This window comes from Macrotis lagotis, chromosome 1 (genome assembly GCF_037893015.1).
Source record: "Macrotis lagotis isolate mMagLag1 chromosome 1, bilby.v1.9.chrom.fasta, whole genome shotgun sequence".
In the NCBI taxonomy this organism is placed as follows: domain Eukaryota; kingdom Metazoa; phylum Chordata; class Mammalia; order Peramelemorphia; family Peramelidae; genus Macrotis; species Macrotis lagotis.
The window spans coordinates 414,522,149-414,542,805 of NC_133658.1; the positions used below are offsets into that span (position 1 = coordinate 414,522,149).

General features: G+C 43.4%; 3 protein-coding genes across 20 annotated transcripts in view; 1 reads left to right on the top strand and 2 right to left on the bottom strand.

Annotated features, from left to right (window-relative positions):
- Nucleotides 1–759: 759 nt before the first annotated feature.
- Nucleotides 760–10,535, bottom strand: FAM53C (family with sequence similarity 53 member C). Its single transcript, XM_074212959.1, has 5 exons — nt 10,117–10,535; nt 6,899–7,130; nt 6,407–6,464; nt 4,651–5,432; nt 760–3,967 (listed from the first exon to the last, which is right to left on the bottom strand). Exons 2-5 carry the CDS (start codon nt 6,974–6,976, stop codon nt 3,710–3,712), a joined length of 1,176 nt encoding a protein of 391 aa, XP_074069060.1. The 5' UTR covers nt 6,977–7,130; nt 10,117–10,535; the 3' UTR covers nt 760–3,709.
- The window catches only part of CDC25C (cell division cycle 25C), a 44,152-nt gene continuing 33,395 nt past the window's right edge, over nt 9,901–20,657 (top strand). The window contains exons 1-6 of one of the 18 annotated variants that reach the window (XM_074212957.1): nt 9,901–10,491; nt 10,834–10,922; nt 11,421–11,533; nt 13,874–14,788; nt 15,638–15,765; nt 17,585–17,783. In XM_074212957.1, the coding sequence (XP_074069058.1) occupies nt 17,623–17,783 (161 nt within the window). In that variant the 5' untranslated portion in view covers nt 9,901–10,491; nt 10,834–10,922; nt 11,421–11,533; ... (1 more) ...; nt 15,638–15,765; nt 17,585–17,622. Of the gene's footprint in view, nt 10,492–10,732; nt 10,923–11,420; nt 11,534–11,569; nt 11,589–13,835; nt 14,789–14,918; nt 15,061–15,637; nt 15,766–17,584; nt 17,784–20,657 lie in introns of those variants that run through there. The other 17 variants (XM_074212941.1, XM_074212942.1, XM_074212943.1 and 14 more) reach the window with 17 other exon arrangements.
- Nucleotides 11,041–16,287, bottom strand: LOC141506628 (uncharacterized). The gene is made up of 7 exons (XM_074213562.1): nt 16,269–16,287; nt 14,474–15,015; nt 14,071–14,156; nt 13,870–13,974; nt 12,548–12,724; nt 12,186–12,306; nt 11,041–11,624 (listed from the first exon to the last, which is right to left on the bottom strand). Exons 1-7 carry the CDS (start codon nt 16,285–16,287, stop codon nt 11,394–11,396), a joined length of 1,281 nt encoding a protein of 426 aa, XP_074069663.1. The 3' UTR covers nt 11,041–11,393.

The following is a 20,657-nucleotide window of genomic DNA, read 5'->3' on the forward strand; positions in this document are numbered from 1 at the left end:
TTTATCCTTAGAGATATTCAATAAATTAAACCAATCCTATTCTTGAGAGAAGTACCACCAATTCAGAGCTGGAACTCAAGCTAAGCAAAACTTGACTCTTGGGATTTGAAAAGTCAGGAACAGAATCAGGAACTAAAGGCTAAAGTCTAGTGCTGTCTGTACAAGAGGATCACTTAAGTTTTCTTCAACAAACACACACTATAATCTATGGCAGAGAGAACTGTCTTCATTACATATAGGACAAATAGCTGAGTCATTTTCAAAATCAATACCCCCTGGATTATAAAAAAACTATCTGTACTTTTTGGCATTTTAATTTTGATAGTTTCTCCACTACCCTGAGATTTTACTGTTATCAAGTAACACTCTCAAAAAAGGAAAGAAAATATTGTTAACTGAAGTGCTTGTTACCCACCCTCTACAATCAAACAATCCTCATAGGGTAAGGAACATTCATCAGTTGGGAGCCAGGTATTGGCAACAGGGAAGAAAAGACAAAAAGGTAAGAAAACAGAGGAACTATATATACCAAGATTGACAAAAGTCAAAGCCTGCAGCAGAAAGGTACAAACAATGTATCTCTGGCAAGATCTTTGGCCATCACAGCTACTTATTAACTGCAGCTATAGAAGAATCTGAGGACAGAAAAAGTATCATTATAGGTAAAATACAAAATTCCCCTCTAATACTGAGGAAGTAGAGGGAGAAACTGGGAAGGGACAAAGACACTGCAGCCCACAAGGGTTGCTTGGGAAAAACTTATTCTAATAAAACTTTATTTTTTCAAACACAGCCACAGAGGCAGGACACCTCATGTTTAATACACACAGACTTTTTTCTTTTAATATAAAACAAAGTTACCAAAATTTTCTTTTGTTGTGTGGGTTTTAATCCCATTAGCACAGGGACTTTGGCAGCAGGTGGAAGTGTACATGGCAGCAGGGGCTGCTGCTGGGCAGTAACCAGGGGACAAGGAAGATTGAGGAGGATGAAAGCACCAGTCTTACAGCAGCTTCAATCATACACACAGAAATACTCACCCATGGGTCAGTCAATCAACCCAACATATCACTGATGGAGACTTTCACCCAGCAGTACCCACTATAAATCTGGTACAAGGGTACCCCTTGTATTAGGCAAACTCAATGTGAAAAATCTAGAGTTACAAAATAAAATCAATTGGGAGATTTTTTTTTTGACAAAAATTTGCTTCAGGATGCTTCAAAATGGTGAACTTCCTTCAGTGTATTTAAAATATTTGGATCCAGTTGACACAAAATTTTTCAGGAATATATTCAGTGAAGCAAAATTCACCTGCTCTTTAAAAAACTTATCCTGGGGCAAGACAGTGGTTCCAGTAGATTTCATAAAAACACCTTCAAGCTTTTCAATTTTTAATGCTATTGTACCGATTAGGCTTTTCCTTCAATTGAATATACTCCCTAAGGCATTAGGAGAGCCAGGTCAAGGGTGCAAATTACTGAGTTCAACCCTCCTATACTAGCTGATGTCTACCTTCATAAAGAGACATCAGATGATTAAGCAGACAGTCATCAATAGAAGAAAAGCACTCCCTAGGTAGCGAGATAGGAATATGATGCTGAAAATAGTAGAAGCCTGGGCTAGAAGAAATTTTGACCTGAAGGAAAAAAGCAGGAAGAAACAAAAGTACAGGAAGGAAAGAAACAAAGGACTGACAACTTCCAGCATTATATTTCCCAGTCTTTATCAGGCTTGCACTCCCATTTACAGCAAGGAGAGACTCAAGAAAGGAGAAATGTATAGATGAAATCAGGTAAGGATCATGAAGAGATATAAGGGAAAGAACTTTAGGAATCATGCCCAGCTCAGCAAGGCCCCTTTAGCACCTACTATAGGATCCCTTGGATCCCAAGAGTCAGCATCTTTTACTGGTGTTACTATTATGGGAATGTGAGAAGCAGAAGAAATGGCAGGTTCAAACCTATATGAAGCCTCCATAAATGAGGGCCTAGAAAGTCTCCCTAGGACACACTAGTAACTAAAAGAGGAAATAGATGTTCTTCCCTGTGTCTATAATAGGAAAAATAGGGTCCTGTATTAGATCCAGCCAAAGCTGGACAAAATACCTACTTAGAAACTGTGGTAGCAGGTACAGCAGCAGAGAAAGGTGATACCCACTGTCACCAGCATAGCCCTTAAAGCCTCACCACTACCACCAGGGCCTGATGCTCTGGCTCAGGTCACTGATAGAAAATAATATCTATTAAACAAACAAACAAATAATAAAAAAATTCCAGCTGTTCCTCACAAAGGTTTTGCTTTAAAAATCTACAGTCAATTAATTCCCTCAGTGAGTCCCAAACTCCCTTCTATTTCCCAGGGTCAATTAGAAACTAATTTCCTAGTTGGAGTTTGGTATAATCCAGAGTAATCAATGCCAACTCCCTCCTGGGGTCAAGCTTAGCAACTGGGCCAGGTTACGTTGGATCTAAGAGTGACTCCCCCACCACCTTGTCCTCCCCATCTGCTTTGAAATGTTTGTGATGTGGTGAGCTCACCCAAGCCAGCTGGGACCTGCTGTCACTCCTCTTGCTGCTGTGCTCATCAGTTCTTGGTGAAGATGGAGGCCGGTGAATCTGATCTGGAACAGGAAGGGGTGCCTTCCCAAGCTTCCCTCTCCCAGACTAACGAAAGGGGTGGGGTGGGGGAAGATCAGAGAGAAAAGGTATCTATGACAGACACCTTTCTCTAAGTAGGGATAAAGGGAGAAATGAACATGCAGGGTTATCATAGCCACTGTCCCTCTTCAACATCCCCTCCCCCACATTTACCAGTTGTGTATACAAAAAAAGGGTGAGGGAGTAGAATACTTAGACCATTCTGATGGGGATCAAGATTGGTTATGACCAATCTGGGGTGTACATACTTACCCCCAACAGCTGGTACTATTCCCAGAGTTGGGAGACTAATGAAACATTTTTAGGACAATCCAGATGTCCTCCAGGGGATTGCTCTGTAAGTCCCCAAATTTAGGGCAGCCCCCTCTAAAGAACAAGCTTCCACCCAAAATAGAAACATAGTGAAGCAGAGGGACAGTTGACCATATACCAGCACACGACCAGTTAGGAAAGAATAGAATTGGAAGGAGGGTGCCCTGTTCCCCTTTAGAGATTTTCCCCTTATTTTTCATTGATACTTGGGATCTTCTATACCACTTGATACCACTAGATACTCCACGGTGGGCCAGCCACATTTTCCCTGGGACTGCTCACACAAACGCCCTCACATCCCACACACCCACACACACACAAATCATTTGACATCTTGGACAAATTCTAAGACCTGACAGATCTCTCCAGTCAAAGATGTTTGTGAACATCACCACACAGAAACACGGGATCCCAAAGCCCTCCTCTAGACTTCATCCCACTGCTCTCTTGATAACACACACAGTAGCTCTTCTCAGATTTTAGCTAAAGACTTTCAACACAAGTTGAACTCTGCACCATCTGACCCCCTTGCTCTCCCACAACCAAACTCAGCTCCTTTTTCATTGAGCTGTTGGGTCTGCACTGCTGGAGCTTCGTGGTGCGTGCTGTTTCCCAGTTGCCCAGAACTGGAGCCCTCAACTCACCCCAGTTCCCAGGTTTAGTCTCTGGCCTGGAGGCCTCATCACTTGTTAGTAGACATGAAGTTTGCTTTCCCCCCAAGAAGCAGCTTCTCAGCTCTAGTTTTCCTCAATCAGATTCAAGTCCAGGTCCCCAAAGTCCTGCTGGCAGAGTGTCCGCTTGGTAAAAAGGGATCGGCCCCACCTCCTGGTCCCCTCTTCTTCCTCTTCGCTTTCACTCAGAACCTGGGAGTAGCCGCCAAGAGGGCTGCAGGAGGCAGAGAGGGGCGCAGGGCTGCAGGCCATGAACCATGGCGGGGAGATGCTGTTGCCTTCCTGGGCTGTATCTATGAGACAGAGACCTCCTGAATACGGTTTCTGTCAAACAAACAACAAACGTTAAGAATACAAAGGCAACATTGCCCCATCCCTCCCTCCCCTCCCTCCCTAGGGAATCCCAGAGCATGAGTTCAAGTCATCAGTCTTCTAATGGGCAAACAGCCCAGCCACATAGGGTCTTTTCTTCTCCTGCTCCTGGCTGAGCCACCCCCTCCCAAAGCTGGAGCAGATCAAAGTGCTAAGTTTTAGAGACCTTTAAAGGCGCTTAAACAGTGTGCCAACTCTGTCTATCTCAAAATGCTCGCTCAAAATCTTGTTTCAGCTGCTGCTTTGAAAAGCCTACCTTTTTTTTTTCACTTGAGAGAAAAGCTGCGAGGTGGAAATGGTAAAACCTTGGGAATATGGGAAAAAGTTATGGTTCTCTGACCACCAATATTCTTGATGGAAGTTAGGAAAAGGTGGGGAATGGGAAGGATTGGCAGGAGGAGGCAAAAGGAAATACAGGGAAGGTATACCAGAATGATTCACTTCGGGTACTCATCTCATTGCTTTAATTTGATCTGGATTTTTTGCCAAACCCCTGGGTCAGGAAGAACTTAGAGAAGGATCTTAGGGAGCCCCTGCCTTGGAGTTCTCTTTTGCTGCTTTGGGGAAGGGGGCTGACTCAAGGGTGGGAGCAGAGTAGATTCCCCCAAGCTCCCTCATCCCCCAGTCAGCCCCACCTGATTCATCTTATCGAAGTCCAGTGAGGGTCGAAGACGCCTGGGGTCATCATCATGGCGGCGTTTGACCCCACCCTTTCGTGCATCCAGGTCACAAGGCTGCGATCGGCTTCGGGGAAGACCATGGGGTCGCCAGGTCAGCTCTGGGGAAGAGGAGGGGGAACTCCGGGCAGAGGGCAGGAACCGGCCTGCCTGTGGGATGAGGATGGGGGACAAGGAGAAGCGACGCTGTGGAGGGAAAGGGGATAGGGGCTCATGATCACTCTCCCATGATTCACTGGGAGGGGATGCAGCACAGGGTCTTGGGGAATCATGATGGGTCAGAGCCAAACTGAAGAAAGGTGGACTGCAGGATCTGTTGGCCTTGACACACTGAAGAGAGGCACTCGGGGCTTGGAGGAACCTGAGGCTGGAGACCCGCTTGGGGGAGCTCTGGTGCGGTACCAGTGGTCCACCCACTCCTCCATTACTGCCTTGACGCTTGACAGGAGTCCACAACTTGGAAGGAACAGGCCGCCACACAGGCTGCCATCGAGACAGGTCCACAGGTACTGAGAGAGACCGACAATGCCTCTTAGATGGAGGGGCAGGAGGGACAGGAACTTTCTCTGAGCCTGGAGACTCTGGGGAAAGCCCCTGGCAGAGAGATTTCTCCTGTGGGGAGCCTCCACGGCTTGGAGGTTTGAAGTGCAAACTCAGACTAGAGTGGTGATAGCTGAGACTAAGGCTGTCCTTGAGCCCGGCACAGGGACAAGGGGGCAGGCCCCTCCAGGAAGCACCTTCTGGAAGACATTAAGAAAACCAGATTTAAAATCATTACTCTTCTGCCAAATCAGAAAATTCCCAAATGATTGTCAAATCAAGCCATAAGAAACAGTACACGTGAACATTTCTGATTTCTCCCCTAACTCCATCTCTTCTTCCAGAAGTGGTTTCAGGTATACACAGCATACTTTATTTAATTTATTTATTTATTTATTTTTAGGTTTTTTGCAAGGCATGGGGTTAAGTGTCTTGCCCAAGGCCACACAGCTAGGTAATTATTAAGTGTTTGAGGCCAGATTTGAACGCAGGTACTCCTTACTCCTTATTCACTGCACCACACAGTCTCCCCTACAGCATACTTTATATTCTTTCTTTAGGAAATATTTGCCTCAAATGCCAAGCCCAGCTAATCCCCTTTAAGACAGTCAACTACAAGCTATTCTTTTTTCTTATAAGGTACTTGTCTTTACAGGGTCATTGTCACCCAAGGAAACAAAATTCAATTCAAATTCAAATCAACAAGCACCAAGCAAATATTATTATCAAGGCACTCTGCTGCACAGGGGATACAAACCAAAAAAAAAAAAAAAAAAAAAAAAGAAATAATTCCCTGACCTCAAGGAGTATAAACTCTCTGGGAAAGACTTCCAAGTAGAATTTTTCTTTGTTTCCTTGATCATATTATCCAGGAAAATGAACAATAAAATTTGGAGAAATCTGAACTTAGACAAACCAGCTCTGCTGAATGGGCCAAGTTCCTTCCATCCTTTGTCAGTAGGCAAAACAAATGGTAAACAAATACATGTTGAAATCCCTGATCTAAAAGTTGAATTGCCCCTAGGATCTGTCAGGGTGTTTGGGCAGACTTAGTCAGTGTCAGAAAGAAGATTATACTTCTTTAAATTGGTCTTTATTCTCTCTAAGTTACTATTCAATGCAGAAAATCATGTAAGCCTATGACGTGTATGACAATACATAAAATACATCTCACCAGAAACAAGCTGGAAAGAGTCCCCACAGGTAGAGACATCAGAATGATCAGGCAAAGGCTTTAATTAAAGAAAGCAGAACAAAAAGTCAAGACATACTGAGAAATCTCTGCCTAAGACCCCATATCCAACCTATATGGCTCAAAAAAATTTCATGTAATACACAAAAGTCTGGATATTGCATCAAACCAATCCCCCCTTCCCAGCCCCCATCCCCTTATACAAAATAATTTATCTCTTCCCTCAATTCAGTTAAAACAAGCAACAGAGTTCCCCAAAATCTAACCAACATTCTTGCTCCCAAGTACATGGTTATATTATTCCCCACTCCTTAACACCCTAGGCCAGTTTTCAACTAGATAACCTTTTATGGGCCCTTTCAATCCAAGGAAGGGAAGCATGCAGCACAAGGTGTTGAACAAGATACTAGGAAAGCCTATTCCTAAAGACTAAAGGAAAAGTGGGGCATGTGGAAGGCAACTTTTTTTTTTTACCAGACTGATCCTGAAGCATGTGCATTTCAATTCCTCCAAACTCTGCTTCTGTAGTTGCTCAGTAATCAAAGTTATCATGATTCTCCCCAAGAGGCAGAACTTGAGTGGAGAAGTTGAACGTCTCCTTTGTCTTTTTTAACCTTTGATCACCTCACTTCTGAGTCACCTTCTGCCAATCCATCACCGATCTAGCATTGAAGGGGCTTCCCACTTGATTCATGCCTGCTGAAATCTGCAAGGTATACAAGGACCAAGCTTCCTACCACCAGTATTAGAGAATACGTATTTCTGGTTTATTTTCTTCTCACCTAATTTAAGTTTGTTTTGTATTACCTGACTAGGCAGCAGCCTAAATACAGTCAAGAGTCATTTTATGCTGTCAACTTTTGGAAAGAACTAGGCACCCAAGTGGTCATTCCCATCTTGGTCTCCTGCTAATATATTTTCTTCAACCTTCAACTCAATAAACATGTATTAAATCTCCGGGGTGCCTCTAAACTAAGAGTCTAGATGATGCTGAGAGAAATACAAAGTTTAGATAAACTTTCTACTTCAAGAAAAGTCTTATAAGGATGTGAAATACACATATATAACAAATGATACAATACATTCAAGTTGTACAAGAAGTAACATGAGATCTGAGTGGGGTGCTAACTCTCAGGAGTCACATCAGTTGAACTCATACCCAAAGTTCAAGTTTGCTCAGTCAGAGAAGTTTGAATGTTTGCTTTCAAGGACAATGGAACTAATGACTAAGAAATTTCATCTGTAGTTCGTAACAAATGTTCTTTCCTGACATGCCTAAACTACAGAGAAATAGGATAAAAAGTGTGGTTTTTGTAGAACAGAATTTTGCACTGCATTCAACTAGAGCTAAGAATTTGTTTTCCTTGACAAAATGGTTATTTGCTAAGTGCCAACTACAAAAAATTTTGAATGGAAACCCAAAAAACCCAAAAACTGGCAAGCAGAAAAATTTGAATTGTACAGATGACCACATTTTGTCAAATTTCAGAGTTCCTCTGGCACTTCCTGACAAAGTTTTCTAAGGAATACTATTTCATATCGTATTTAACAGCAGGCTCTGAACCCACCTCAGCTATGGGACTTTTGCTGGACTGAAGTAGAGATGCTATCCTAGTCTTTGAATGGTGACTGTGCATCCATTTTTGGAATGTCCTAGAGGGTAACAGAATCCTCTAGAGTAAATAACTTACTCTAATGGAAGAAATTAAATGGCACCTAGTTTTTAGTACCAATTCCCACTTGACTTGCTATATGAACCTTGGGCAAATAACTTCAGTCTCTCTATGGGCCTCAGTTTCTTCATAATTGAAAATAAGGGGAAAATAAACATATACTGGTAACAAGGGATAAAAGCCATTTGAGCTTTTTGGAACAACACATTACATAAATTCAAGGAATCATTTCAGAGGAGTCCAGCAGGGTATCATCTCTCACTCTTCCTGTTCAATGCACCACAAAGCCTAGGGATGCTGGGAGTGATGACATCATTAGGATGCAGAAGGCAATCTGTTCTACCTTTCTGGCTGGACACCATTCACTCATTCATTCACTTGTGCCTGTGTACTCATAATAGTCTAAAAGGGCAATGTTTGTATATGACAAGCTCGGCTTTGTAAGTGACCTTGGGGGCAACTTATTCTGTGACTTTTTTCCTTCTGTAAAATGGGGAGAATATTCCCAAGCCATCCCCAATCTCAGGGAAAGATTGTTTCCTTAAGACACCCAGGAAAAGTTCTCTATGCTCTTCAGGGGAAAAAAAAAAGGCACTACAGAAGTCCTATAAACTGAGATTTCTCCTCAGCTGCTCCCCCTATGTATGCCCTTGTTATAGAAGTAAAGCTTAAGCTCTAATACATTTCATGCTCTTGGTTTCTTAAAACTATCTTTTTTTGGAGATCCATTAATAGAAAAGGAACCTGTACCTAGTTGCATTCAGGTACTAGGAACTACAACCTTTAGTGTGTGAGACAAACTAATTCCCAGGCTATTAAGTAAGATTTGGGCCAAAGAGTAAACTCCGAGAACCAAATGAAGAGAATGATTTTATATTTTCTGCATTTTAATTGTTGGGATGTGGTCATACACTGCAACAATTCAACTACTATCTATCACATTAACCGATTTTGGGCCCTGCATTTCTTACAGCAGGGTTTTTTTTGGGGGGGGAGGGGGAAAGGGAATCTGAAACAACTGAACCAAGATATAAAATAAGGTGATCTCGCTTCAGGAGGGTCTATCTCCCTAGTCTAGGCAGTCAAACTTAAAGCATTACGAGGTTTACTCTTGGCTCCTTCATCACCCTTAACTTCTAACTCTGAATAAAAAAGCCCTGATCATACTAAACAAGTTAAAACTACTCAAGCCTAACATCTGGCAAGGAGCAAAGCCTTTCTGGGAGGAAGCAGCTGGCTTGGCCTCTCAGGCACCCATCAGGCCCAACCCTCTCAGCAGCCCTCTGTCCCCCCAATTTCCTAGTCCTTTGCCCAAAGGGGGACTAGATATTCCCCAAAGAGCTAAGTGACCACTGATTGACACTTGGGTCCAAGAAACACTGTGCCAGAGCCGAAGAGCAGAATTCTCCCTTGGGGCTGGATCTACTTAGTTCACTGGGACAGTCTGGTGGGAGAGTTTTTGGAGACCCCCATGCCTTCTCTCCCAATCACCAGCCCAAGCCCACCCCCCCCCCCCAGCCCCTTTCCGAAGCTTGGGGTTAGGGTCTGAACAAAACAACAGTGGTGGAGTTGTCCCTGGTGGAGCCTGGGGTGGGTGTGAGGACCGCTGCCCACCCCTCCTCCTTCATCCACAAAAAGACCATACCCCCCCACACTCCCCCCATCCTCGCGGAGCCCCAGTCTTTAACCACGGGCGGGGCATGGTGTGACCTATGACCCCGTGGGGGTGGGGCGATGACGTCAAAAGAGCGGCTACCCGCCCCCTAACGCCAGCTTTCTGGCCTGGGACCCGGGCCCGAGGAGTTCGGCGGGGGTGGGGTGGGGGTGGGCATCTGGGGCCCCGGAGCGCCAGCGGCCCCCTCCCCCACCAGTGCCAGGCTCCCGCGCCGGGACGGCCTGCACAGCCGGGCCGCGGGGAGGGGCTTGTTGGCAAGGGGCGCAGGGAGGGAGGGGCGGCCGAGGTCTCCGCCCCGGGGCCCAGCGCCACCTGCCCCGAGGGCCCGCCCGCCCACTACCTACCGCAGCTCGGTCCCCTTCCCAGGGCCGCAGCCGGAGCAGCTCTGAGCTCGCCACTCGCCCCACGGCGCCCTTAAATAACGCTGGAGCGAACCAATCGTCCCGCTACCAGAGAGGGGGGGTACCTTGCCCACTCCCAGGACCCGCCCCGAAACCCCGTGCGAGGGCCAGAGCCTCTGGGGTTTTCTCCCCCTCCCCAAGAGAACGTGGGTAGTTAGTAGCGTCCGTGGTGGAAAAAGCCCTTTACTTGCTCTCCCCGGCGGTCCTCGCGCGAAAGGGTGCTCACTGCCCACTGGGCTCCCCCGCCAAATCGCGAGAGGTGGAAGGGCCCAGCTCTAGGCTGAACTACCTTCGGGCTAGTGGGGAGAAGAGTCGGAGGTAAACAAACTCGGGCCCCTTCTCCCCGGATCCTGCTCTGGCCGACCTGAGCGTTCTTCCCCCACCTGAGCTCTCGCAGAGCAGGCCTCGCACCCCCGCGTTTATTTTTCCGTCTCCCCCAATCCTGTCACTGCTCTGGAAACAACCCCCCTTCCCTGCCGCCGAGGACTCGTCCGAGACCCAGGGGCAGATGGGAGATGTAGTCCAATGCTGGCCGGACTTGGGGCCTGCTAGAAAGGACCTCAGGGCCGTGGGCAGCAAGGGAAAGATCAGGATTGGGGAGGGAAGGAGGGCGAATTCCCGCCCCGGACCCCAGGACCCTGGTCCTTCTTTCTCTCGAAGCCGCGCCTGCATGTCCGTAACACTCAGTGGGCCTGGGCCCCTTCTCTTCCACCGCGCCTCCCCTCCCCTTGGAGTCACAGCAGGATGAGGTAATTGGGTTGTGATTATGACATCATAATAAGCTCAACTCTTCTCCCCCCCCCCCCCCATTCGAGAGGAGGCGCCTGCAGGACTCCTCCATCAAGTCCCTTTTTTCCATTCTTTGTGTAGAAGAGGTCAGCTCCTGCAAAGACCTTCTTTGTCCATAAAGCAGGAGTGGTCAGGGAGAGGAAAGGGGCTATTCCTTTCACCCAAGCCACAAGGATCTGTCTGTGAAATAACGGGGCAAGTTAAAACTCAACAGTTCCTAAGAAAGGCCGAGATGAAAGAAGCTAAAATAGAGGGAAAAGCTAGGGCCAGAGACTTGAAGCTGCCAAGGCAAATAAATGAATCTACAGTCATGCTAGCAGAGGCAAAGGAGAGTGATTCAAGTTTGAGCTGAGAAGGGTTCTCATTGAAGCTGGCAAGTTTGCAAAATAGGGAAGGAATAGGAAAGGAGGGGAAAAAAGTAAGGTAGGACACTAAACTAAGGAGGCATTTTCTTCAAGGGTCAACGATGGTCTTGCCCCAGATTGCTGAGTACCCTCCCTGGCCTCCAGGAACCAACTTCCTAAAGGTCTTGTCTTCTCGGCACACTCGGCACCCTCCAACACTGAAAGTGGTAGGTAGCTTCCATCACCCAAGTACAGCCAGTGACAGGGAGCTTCCAGCTGGAGGTAAGGAAGTGAGGCAGTAAGAGCCAATATGTCAAACTGAAAAGAGAAAGAAGGAAAATGGAGCCGTTTTCAAGAGATAGGTAGACCACAGCTACCCTCCTTGTTTACTTCAAAGACGTATTCTAACTTGGAGGAAAGAATAGTACTCATTAAGATTTTTATTATGCCCCTTTCCCAATTCTGAGAGAAAAAATCCATAAACATTTTAAAACAATGTAAAACCCTAGTAGGGATCAGATTGTAAAGCATTAGACAATTCTTCCAAAAGTCTAAGGAAGTAGACTTGTAGATAATGTAACTTTATGGGCAGAGGCTAAAATTAGGGCTCTAATTGAGAATAGTTCCCCTGTCCTCCCACACTTGGTTAATTTCTATATTTAAGCTTTCTTCCCATTACACCATTGATTTATTTTCATAAAAAGAAAGTTTTAAGTGCCTCCACTTCCCAGTTAACCATCCTGACTTCCCACCCCTAGTTTCTTATCCTTATACACCTGCTTTGAACTCACCCTTAATTCGGCCATATTCATTTTGAAACCTAACCACAGCCTGAAAGACAATTCCTTTGATACTGTTCCTATGGAGAGATGAACCCACCTGGGTTCTCATTTGGTCTTGATCTAGATTCCTTAGAGGAGTCAAAATACTGAGCCAGTCTTCCAACAAGCCATTGGAAGAGCTTGAATCCATGGTCCCTGAAGGATTCTCCATTTTCTGCCTAGCAAAGATGTACTTTATTAGGGGAAGAGGCAGAAGTAAAATAACCCAGAACCAGTTCAGACCCACTTTTTAATGTAGATAGTTGTCAGAACTGGGAACAAAAAAACGTTTAGATTAGGGTTCAGGTAACAGCACAAATTACTCCATTAAGAGATTTTGGCTCTGGTTCTTTCTCTCTTCTTATGCCCCAACTCTTGACAGGGGAAAAGAAGATTTAGAACCCAATTCCCACAACTCACTGTAGCCAGGTACAAGAAGAACATATATCACTCTCCTTGTATAACATATGCTGACCAGGGGGGTCCCAAACATGTAGGGCTCTTCTCCATTGCCTAATTTGGGCATCCCAAGAGCGTCGGCTGTATCTTCGACTTTTGTCAGGTGTTTGAGGGTGAAGTCCTGGTTGCCGAGCTACCCTGGAGATCAAATGAAGATCTTTAGGGTCAAAGACACCTAAACATAGCTGGATGAGGATTAGTGTTTGTTTTATTGGCATGGTTGAAAAGTACCCTAGTTAAAAGAAAGAATTCTTCAGGATTGTAAATGTCAGAGACTGATTTTAGAACAGTGTTTAGAAACAGTTTTTAGAACAGTTCATAGGTTCACAGGTTTAACATTGAAAGTACAAGGAGGGGGTGGCTAGGTGGCATAGTGGATAAAGCACTGGCCTTGGAGTCAGGAGTACCTGGGTTCAAATCTGGTCTCAGACACTTAATAATTACCTAAGCTGTGTGGCCTTGGACAAGCCACTTAACCCCATTTGCTTTGCAAAAACCTAAAAAAAAAAAAGTACAGGGAGACTACTGAGACCAAATAACTCATTTTACAACTATAAAGCTAAGATTGGGCTCTGGGACTTTGAAGTTGCCATATTCCATGCTCCCACCTCACCACTATCTCTCATTTATCATGCTTTAAAAGGCCCCCTTTAACATTATCTTCACCTGCTCAGAAACCCCTACCCCCCCCAATGACCTCATATATACTTTTTGTATACATGTTGTCTTCAGAACATAAGGCCCTTGAGATCTGGTAGGATTTCATTTCTGTCTAACGTATAGTAGACACTTAATAAACACTTCCTGATTAAGTGACTTGTACAAAAGTTCATACAGGTTACATTAAAAAAAAAAAAGCCAGAAATTGAACTCAGGTCTCTGACCCAAAATCTACCACTCTTTCTACCTATACCATACTGCTTGCAAGGTTGAACCCCTCCAAAATGCCCCTCCTTATTGAGGAATAGTGGTACTGTGTCATATTCAAAGCCTGAAAGAAGAAACGGAATGTCTGAGAAAGTTTTAGCTTAATAAAACATTTTAAAATGGAAGTCTTTAGAGGCATGCAGAAAGGCAAGTGGTGAGAATGCTTGGGAAGAAAAGATAGCCATATACAAGATCAGAACAAATATCATAGACCTCGAAAACACCTAATTTTTCTTGAGGCGTTCTAATATGAGTTGTCAAGGGTGTCTTGGTGTTAACTGATAAATATTTGTGGTTAAAGATGCCTTCTATTCTTCAACAGATAAATATTATCCATCCCCAACCTCTGCTCTTACTTAGGGACTTGCTGCAAGAAGCGCTGGTAACCAGCCGTTCGTTTCCCATAGTCTATCTGCTTTTGCCTCCTTCGAAGAACAATCTCATCTGTTTCTGCCTCCTGCCTGTGGAGAAATAAATATCCTATTGTAAAATATTTTAAAACACATCTCATTATGCTGAAAGCCAAATTTCCCTGTCTGCCAGACTTCATAACTCACCTGGACCTTCTGTGGCTGGGCTCTGTGCTGACTCCCACACTCACCATCTTCACTGGGGAGGAAGAATTTCCATACTTAAACATCTTCTTTTAAGCAACATAGGTTCTATAGGTAAAGGAGATATCGGAATGACACACACAGTACCATTCCTGATTAGGAAGGATGCAAAATCGAGAGAACAAGTTACACAGCTGAGATAGCAAAGCAATCCCCTGCGATCCCCCTCTCCCTTCCAAGGAGGGAATGGGGAACCTGCACGCCTCTCTTTTCTCCAACACCTGAGGTTCTCCATTTCGTCTCATCCATCACCTGGCAGAGCACTAAGGTAAGAAGCCTGTGCATTAGGTAAGAAGACGAACAGGAAGGCAGAGGATAAAAAACACAGCAATCCGGAATCCCTCACCTGCACTCCCGATTTTTCGAAAAAAGTCAACCAGGGGCGGGGAAAGAAGAGGAAGGAAGGTGCGGGAAGGCGGAGGTTGAGCGCGGATTTAAATGTCCCGGGGTGGAAGGCGTGAAAAGGAAGAAGATCGCGAGGAAGGCATGAATGGCCAACGCACGAGCCAATCATGTACCCGATTTCCCCGGAAGGCGGAGCAACCTCGTAGCCAATCCGCCGCCGATTCGCGCTGGCTCGGAAGGCGCGCCCAGACTCGGGTCCCGCCCTTCCTAATGAGTTTGAGTCTTGCCCGGCTACAAGTGACGCCAAAGCGAGCGGGTCGGTGGTAGGGCTAGAAGATTGGCGGAGGCGCGAGGGGGGGAAGGGATTTGGTTGGGAGGCGCACAGTGATTGGTCAGGAGTCGCTAGGGGGCGGGGCTTCTCCCAGGCTCTCGGGGATTGGTCGGGAGTCGCGCGCGCGTAGATCGGCAGGCGGAAGGTTTGAACTTTTTGGGTGTCGTGGCCTGTTGGGTTGACGGCCCCCTCGTAGAACTCTCGGCACTTCCCTAGAGGTCCCCGGAGAGGCGGCCGCGGACTTCACCGACGCTCTGGTTTGCTCCCCCCCTCCCCCGGGGAAGCAGGGCTGTTTGCCCGGCCTCGACCTTAGCTTTGGAACCAAAAGGGATCTCAAAAGTCCCCCGATCCTCCCCGCCCCACCCCGTGTCCCCGGGGCAAGACCTCGGGGCCTTCTCTAAAATGGGAGTTTTTACTCGCTTACTTCCCTCCTAGGACAGGATCAAATGCCATTACGTAAAGCACTGTTGAGTATGAGCCGCTACTGGCAATGTCTTGTTTATAAACTTCATTGTTTATATATTTTATATACACTTATATTATTTAATATGACTTTATTCCTTAGTTTATACATTGTCACCTCTATTCCTGAATAGATTCCCCTCCTTCCCCCGGGACCATGCCCATAACATCCAAGTTCCTGATGATATATATAATATATAGCATATATAACATTCTTAACTCATTCCCTTGTCTCTGCAAGGAAGAGCTGAAATTTTTTAGTCATTCAGTAGGTCCACTCTTAGTCATAATTTTTTTATTTTTATTTAAGTTTATGTTGTTATAATCATGGTCAAATTGTTTTCCTAATACTGCTTATTTTGTTCTTCATAGGTTCACATGAATCTTCTCATGCTTCTCTAAGTTATCCCTAAATCATTTTTTCTTATAGTGTAGCAATATTTTCTGCTGCTTCTTTGTTTAGCAGAGCCTCCATCAGACCAGTCTTCTCATTCTACAAAGTAGGAAACCAATTTATTAAATGAGAATCACATACCTATCTCATAACTGTTGTTAAATGCATTTAAGTAAATATATGTGGCTAATGTGCTAAAGTACCACCTAAAGTGAACTAAGAAACAGAAAGGCAAAGGGATTTTCTGGTTTTTTTGTGTGTGTGTTTTGTTTATTTTTTTTAGGTTTTTGCAAGCCAAATGGGGTTAAGTGGCTTGCACAGCTAGGTAATTATTAAGTGTCTGAGGTTGGATTTGAACTCAGGTCCTCCTGACTTCAGGGCTGGTGCTCTATCCTCTGTGCCACCTAGCCACCCCCAAAGGGATTTTCCCAAGGACAAAGTTGATGGTTTTGTTGGCCAGGAATAGCTTAGAGAGCTAAACATAGCATGTCAGAATAAATGTTAACTGTCAAATTATTGTATAATTATGTTATTTCATACCATTTGCTTTTTTCCAACTTTTCAAAATGTGTAACTTGACATTTCAGTAATGTCAGTATTCAGTAATACTTTTTGAGGGTGTAGCCATTTGTCTCTAATAATAGAAACCATAACATTCTACTTCTCATATAGAAGGTGAAGGTAGAAACTTAAGGGGAGTAGAGGGCAGTGTGGGAACTGGGCCTGTGGAAAGCAGTTGAACAAAATTAATGTATCAATTGACCCTAACTCTGTGTGTCTCTCTCTCTCTCTCTCTCTCTCTCTCTCTCTCTCTCTCTCTCTCTCTCTATATATATATATATATATAATCCACGATCCTCATTATGGTATGAGCTGCACCTGTTTTATGTAGGCTGAGCTAATTTCCCATTAAAGAGATGGAGAAGCCTTTCTGGGGAATTATCATTAGCTTGACTTCTTTGCCACCTGAGGCCTACCCAATGGGGAATTGCTGTGGCAGATTTTTAGTGGAATTCCTATTCTTCAGGGCCTATGCTTTCCATTTTGTGGAATGTTATATGGTGGAAGGGACTAGCCATTTAATATGAATTATAATCTTTTTAAACATTAGGAACTGTATTCTTTTCAACTTTTACTATTAATCATTTTTATTGCATTTTATGATCCACTAGAATCTTACTTTAAGCTTGAATACTGGGCCAGAAGAACATCAACCTCTTCTAAGAAGAGAGAAAATTGTATTTTTTCTCATCTCGTGACCAAACTTGATCATTATAATTTTACAATCAATTTATCAAACCGTTCTTTTAATAGAGGGAGAATCTGAAGCTCTGTGAAGGGATGTGACTTGTGCCTAAGGTCAACAAGTATAGTAAATAGCAGATAATAAATAGGTTGATTTCAGTTTCAAATTTTTTTTTATACTTTATTATGCTGAGTCCTCACACAATATCCAGAATGGTTCTTAGGGGTATGCCTTGGAGAAAAGAAAGCCCTTTGGGCAGCAGAGAATTTGCTTTTGTTCTTGGCTCAGTTCCCAGTCATTATCATTTTATGTTGATTTTTACAGAGTATAATTTCTTCACAAGACCCTTGTGGAGTAAGGAAGGCATTATTATTTTCTTTTTACCAGTATGGAAACTGAAGTTCAGAGAGGGGAAGACACTTGACCCTAGATCCCATAAGTAGAGAGTGGCAGACTGAAATGTAGATCTTAAATCAAATCCAGTTAACTTTCCTTTCTGGGTATGTTGCCCATTCCTTTTGGAAACTGGGGACTATTAAGTTTTTCTTTTAGTTCTGCTAATCTTAGTGGTTGCTGTCTTCTTGATGGGCAATTTGAGTGAAGAGAATATATGGGAGACAAGGGTTATGAATTATGGTATGGATATTCAGTTGATGTGTTTTCTCTCTTTGATTTTCAGCGGCTCATTTTTTTCCAGTATAATATTCTTTTGAGGCCATGTCTGGGACTCCTTTTAGATCCTGCTTCAGATATACCTACAGAGAAAAGTTGAACTTGCTTCTAGAGAAAAATGCTTCCTTTTCCTTTTACTCAGAACTTCCCAAGACCCCGTCTAGCAAGTTCCTTGTTGATTCTGGAAACCTCAGTTCTTTGACAGGGTAAATCCATTTTTTGCTTCTATCCTTTACTGTTTCTTATATTTATTCCCTGGTCCAGATAGTTCATATTTGGAGTCAATCTTCCTGATTCCTTCTTCTCATCCCCGAATTCAATCAGGTGCCAAGTTCTGTTGATTCTACCTGTGTAGCAACTCTCTTTCATTTGCTCCTTTCTCTCCATCCAGACCATCTCAAGTCTAGTTCAGAACCTCATTGCATCTGTCCTGGAAGACTGCAATATTCAAATCAAATCAACAAATATTTTGTAAGTTCCTATGGTGCCATGCAATGTGCTGATTGGAGATGTAATAAATAGCATCTCCCTACTCCATGCATTTTTTTGCAAGGCAAATGGGGTTAAGTGGCTTGCCCAAGGCCACACAGCTAGGTAATTATTAGTGTCTGAAGTCGGATTTGAACCCAGGTACTCTTGACTCCAGGGCTGGTGCTCTATCCACTGCGCCACCTAGCTGCCCCATCCATGCATTTTTATTAGCTGTTTCTCTTGCTTGTTCTTACTATCAAGGAGCTCACAGTTTAATGGGGAGAAAACATCCAAATAACTATATACATATACAAATAAGATATTATGTATATATATGTATATATATAAAACTACGTACAAACAAGATATAATATATATGTGATATATATATATATATGTATATACAGTACAAATTGTTGATAATTTCAGAGAGCTTCCAGAAGGCAGAGATGAAGAGGGAGAGAATCTCAGGCAAGAGAAACAGCCAGTAAAAATGCATGGAGTAGGGAGATGAAGTATCATTTGAGAGGAATAGTAAGGAGACCAGTATTGATGGATTGCAGAGTATGTGGAGGGGAGCAAGAGAAAAGAAAACTGGAAAGGTTGAAAGGGGCTTATAAGCCAAACATAGATTTTGAAGGTTATAAGGAACCATTACAGATATTTTGACAGCTGAGTAAAAGATGGACTGCATTGGGGAGAGATTTGAGATCAAAAGACCAATCAGACTGTTGCAGTAGTTTAGGTGTGATGTGATGAAGGTCATGGAAAAAAAGAAGAGATAGGATGCTAGCTAACTGGGATGGACAGAACAAATGCAATAGTACCCTAATTCTGTCTTCTGCTCTCCTTTCTCCATGTCATTCTCCTCATAGCTGCCAAAAATGATATTCTTAACATGAAGATCTGATCTTGTTATTCCACTTCTCAAAATTCTCTGACACTGGGGCGGCTAGGTGGCATAGTGGATAAAGCACCGACCTTGGAGTCAGGAGTACCTGGGCTCAAATCGGGTCTCAGACACTTAATAATTACCTAGCTGTGTGGCCTTGGGCAAGCCACTTAACCCCATTTGCCTTGCAAAAACAAAACCTCCCCCCAAAAAATCTCTGACACTATATTCTCTAAGATAAAATGTAAAATTCTCAGCTTTGCAATTAACTTCTATAATATGGCATTTCAGTCTTTGCAGTCTTATTTACTTCATGCACTCTCCTTTTCAGTCAAACTGACCTACTAACTCTGTTTACAGTATTGCATATCCCACAATCGTGCAGTGATGTTCCATCTCCAGAATGCTTTCCCTTCTCATCTCTGCCTTTTGGAATCCCTAGTCGCCTTCAAGTTATATAGCTTACACTTGCATGAACTGATGCTGAGTGAAGTGAGCAGAAACAAGAGAACATTGTACACATTAACAACAATATTATGAGATGATCAGCTGTGATGGATGCAACTCCTCTCAGCAGTTCAGAGACCTAGGACAGTCCTAAGAAACCCTCTATGGACAATGCCATCTACATTCAGAGAAAAAATTGTGGAGTCTGAATGTAGAGCAAAGCATACTATGTTCACTTTTTTAAAACTTCTATATTTTTCCTTTCTTTCTCATGGTTTTTTTCTTTCTTCTTAGTTCAAATTTCTCTTTCACAGCATGACTAATATGGAAATAGGTTAAACAGAATTGAACGTGTACAACTTGTACCAGACTGTTTGCTGCCATGGGGAAAGGGGAAAGAAGAGAGGGTAGTAGAAAAATATGGAACTCATAAATTTGCAAATGGAAGAATGTTGAAAAACTACTTTTGCATGTACTTGGAAAAATAAAATAAATTCAATTAAAAAAATATATCTAGCTTAAGTACCACTTCCTGCAAAAGTTACTTTTCTGATCCCTTTGGTGGTTAATGTTTTATCCATCTTGGGATTATTTTTACATGCATTTTATTTGCTTATCTATATACATATATATATATTTATAGTGTCTCCTTGATAAAATGTAAGCTTCTTGAGGGTAAGAATTTCCCACTACCCTTTTTTTTTTTTGTATTCTCCATGTCTGACTAGCACCTTGCAGATAACTGAGATTTAATGTTTGTTGAATTGAATTGAATCCTGATGCACCATGATTGAGGGAAGTCTTTAGTAATCAAATTAGAGGTCTAACTATTGGAATGAGAGAAGAGAGTTTTAGTCTTATCATTCTATTCAGCTTTTTTGTGCTTAGGTAGTTCTGTGAAATTTAGAGAATTAATAGTATGATCTGATTTTGGACAGTGAGAATTTTTTTTGTTTATCATTTTTATGTTTCAAATAAGCTTTTTTAAATTGATCTTTCCCTCTACTTTCCTCCCCACTGAGCAAACTAAAAATAGGAACAAAACCCTCACTATCTATCCACATAATTCAGCAAAATCAATTCCCATATTTTCCATGATCAAAAATGAATGTCTATTTCTCTCTGCATTTTAAGTTTTCTTTCAGAAGGTAAGTGGCATGTTTCATCTTTATTGCATTGATCAGAGTGCTGATGTCATTCATATTTTCCCCCTTTAATGTTATCAGCATATAAATTATTCTTCTAGTTCTGCTCACTTTGCCATGCATTT

Coding starts and splice junctions, on each gene's coding strand:
- FAM53C (XM_074212959.1), bottom strand. CDS start 6,976: ATGATAACTTTGATTACTGAGCAACTACAGAAGCAGAGTTTGGAGGAA. Junction 5,433..6,406: donor CTCTTTCCAGCTTGTTTCTG/GTGAGATGTATT, acceptor AATGTCTTCCAG/AAGGTGCTTCCTGGAGGGGC. Junction 3,968..4,650: donor ACTTCGATAAGATGAATCAG/GTGGGGCTGACT, acceptor TTTGTTTGACAG/AAACCGTATTCAGGAGGTCT.
- LOC141506628 (XM_074213562.1), bottom strand. Junction 14,157..14,473: donor TCGAAAAATCGGGAGTGCAG/GTGAGGGATTCC, acceptor GTTGCTTAAAAG/AAGATGTTTAAGTATGGAAA. Junction 13,975..14,070: donor CCCAGCCACAGAAGGTCCAG/GTGAGTTATGAA, acceptor ATTTCTCCACAG/GCAGGAGGCAGAAACAGATG.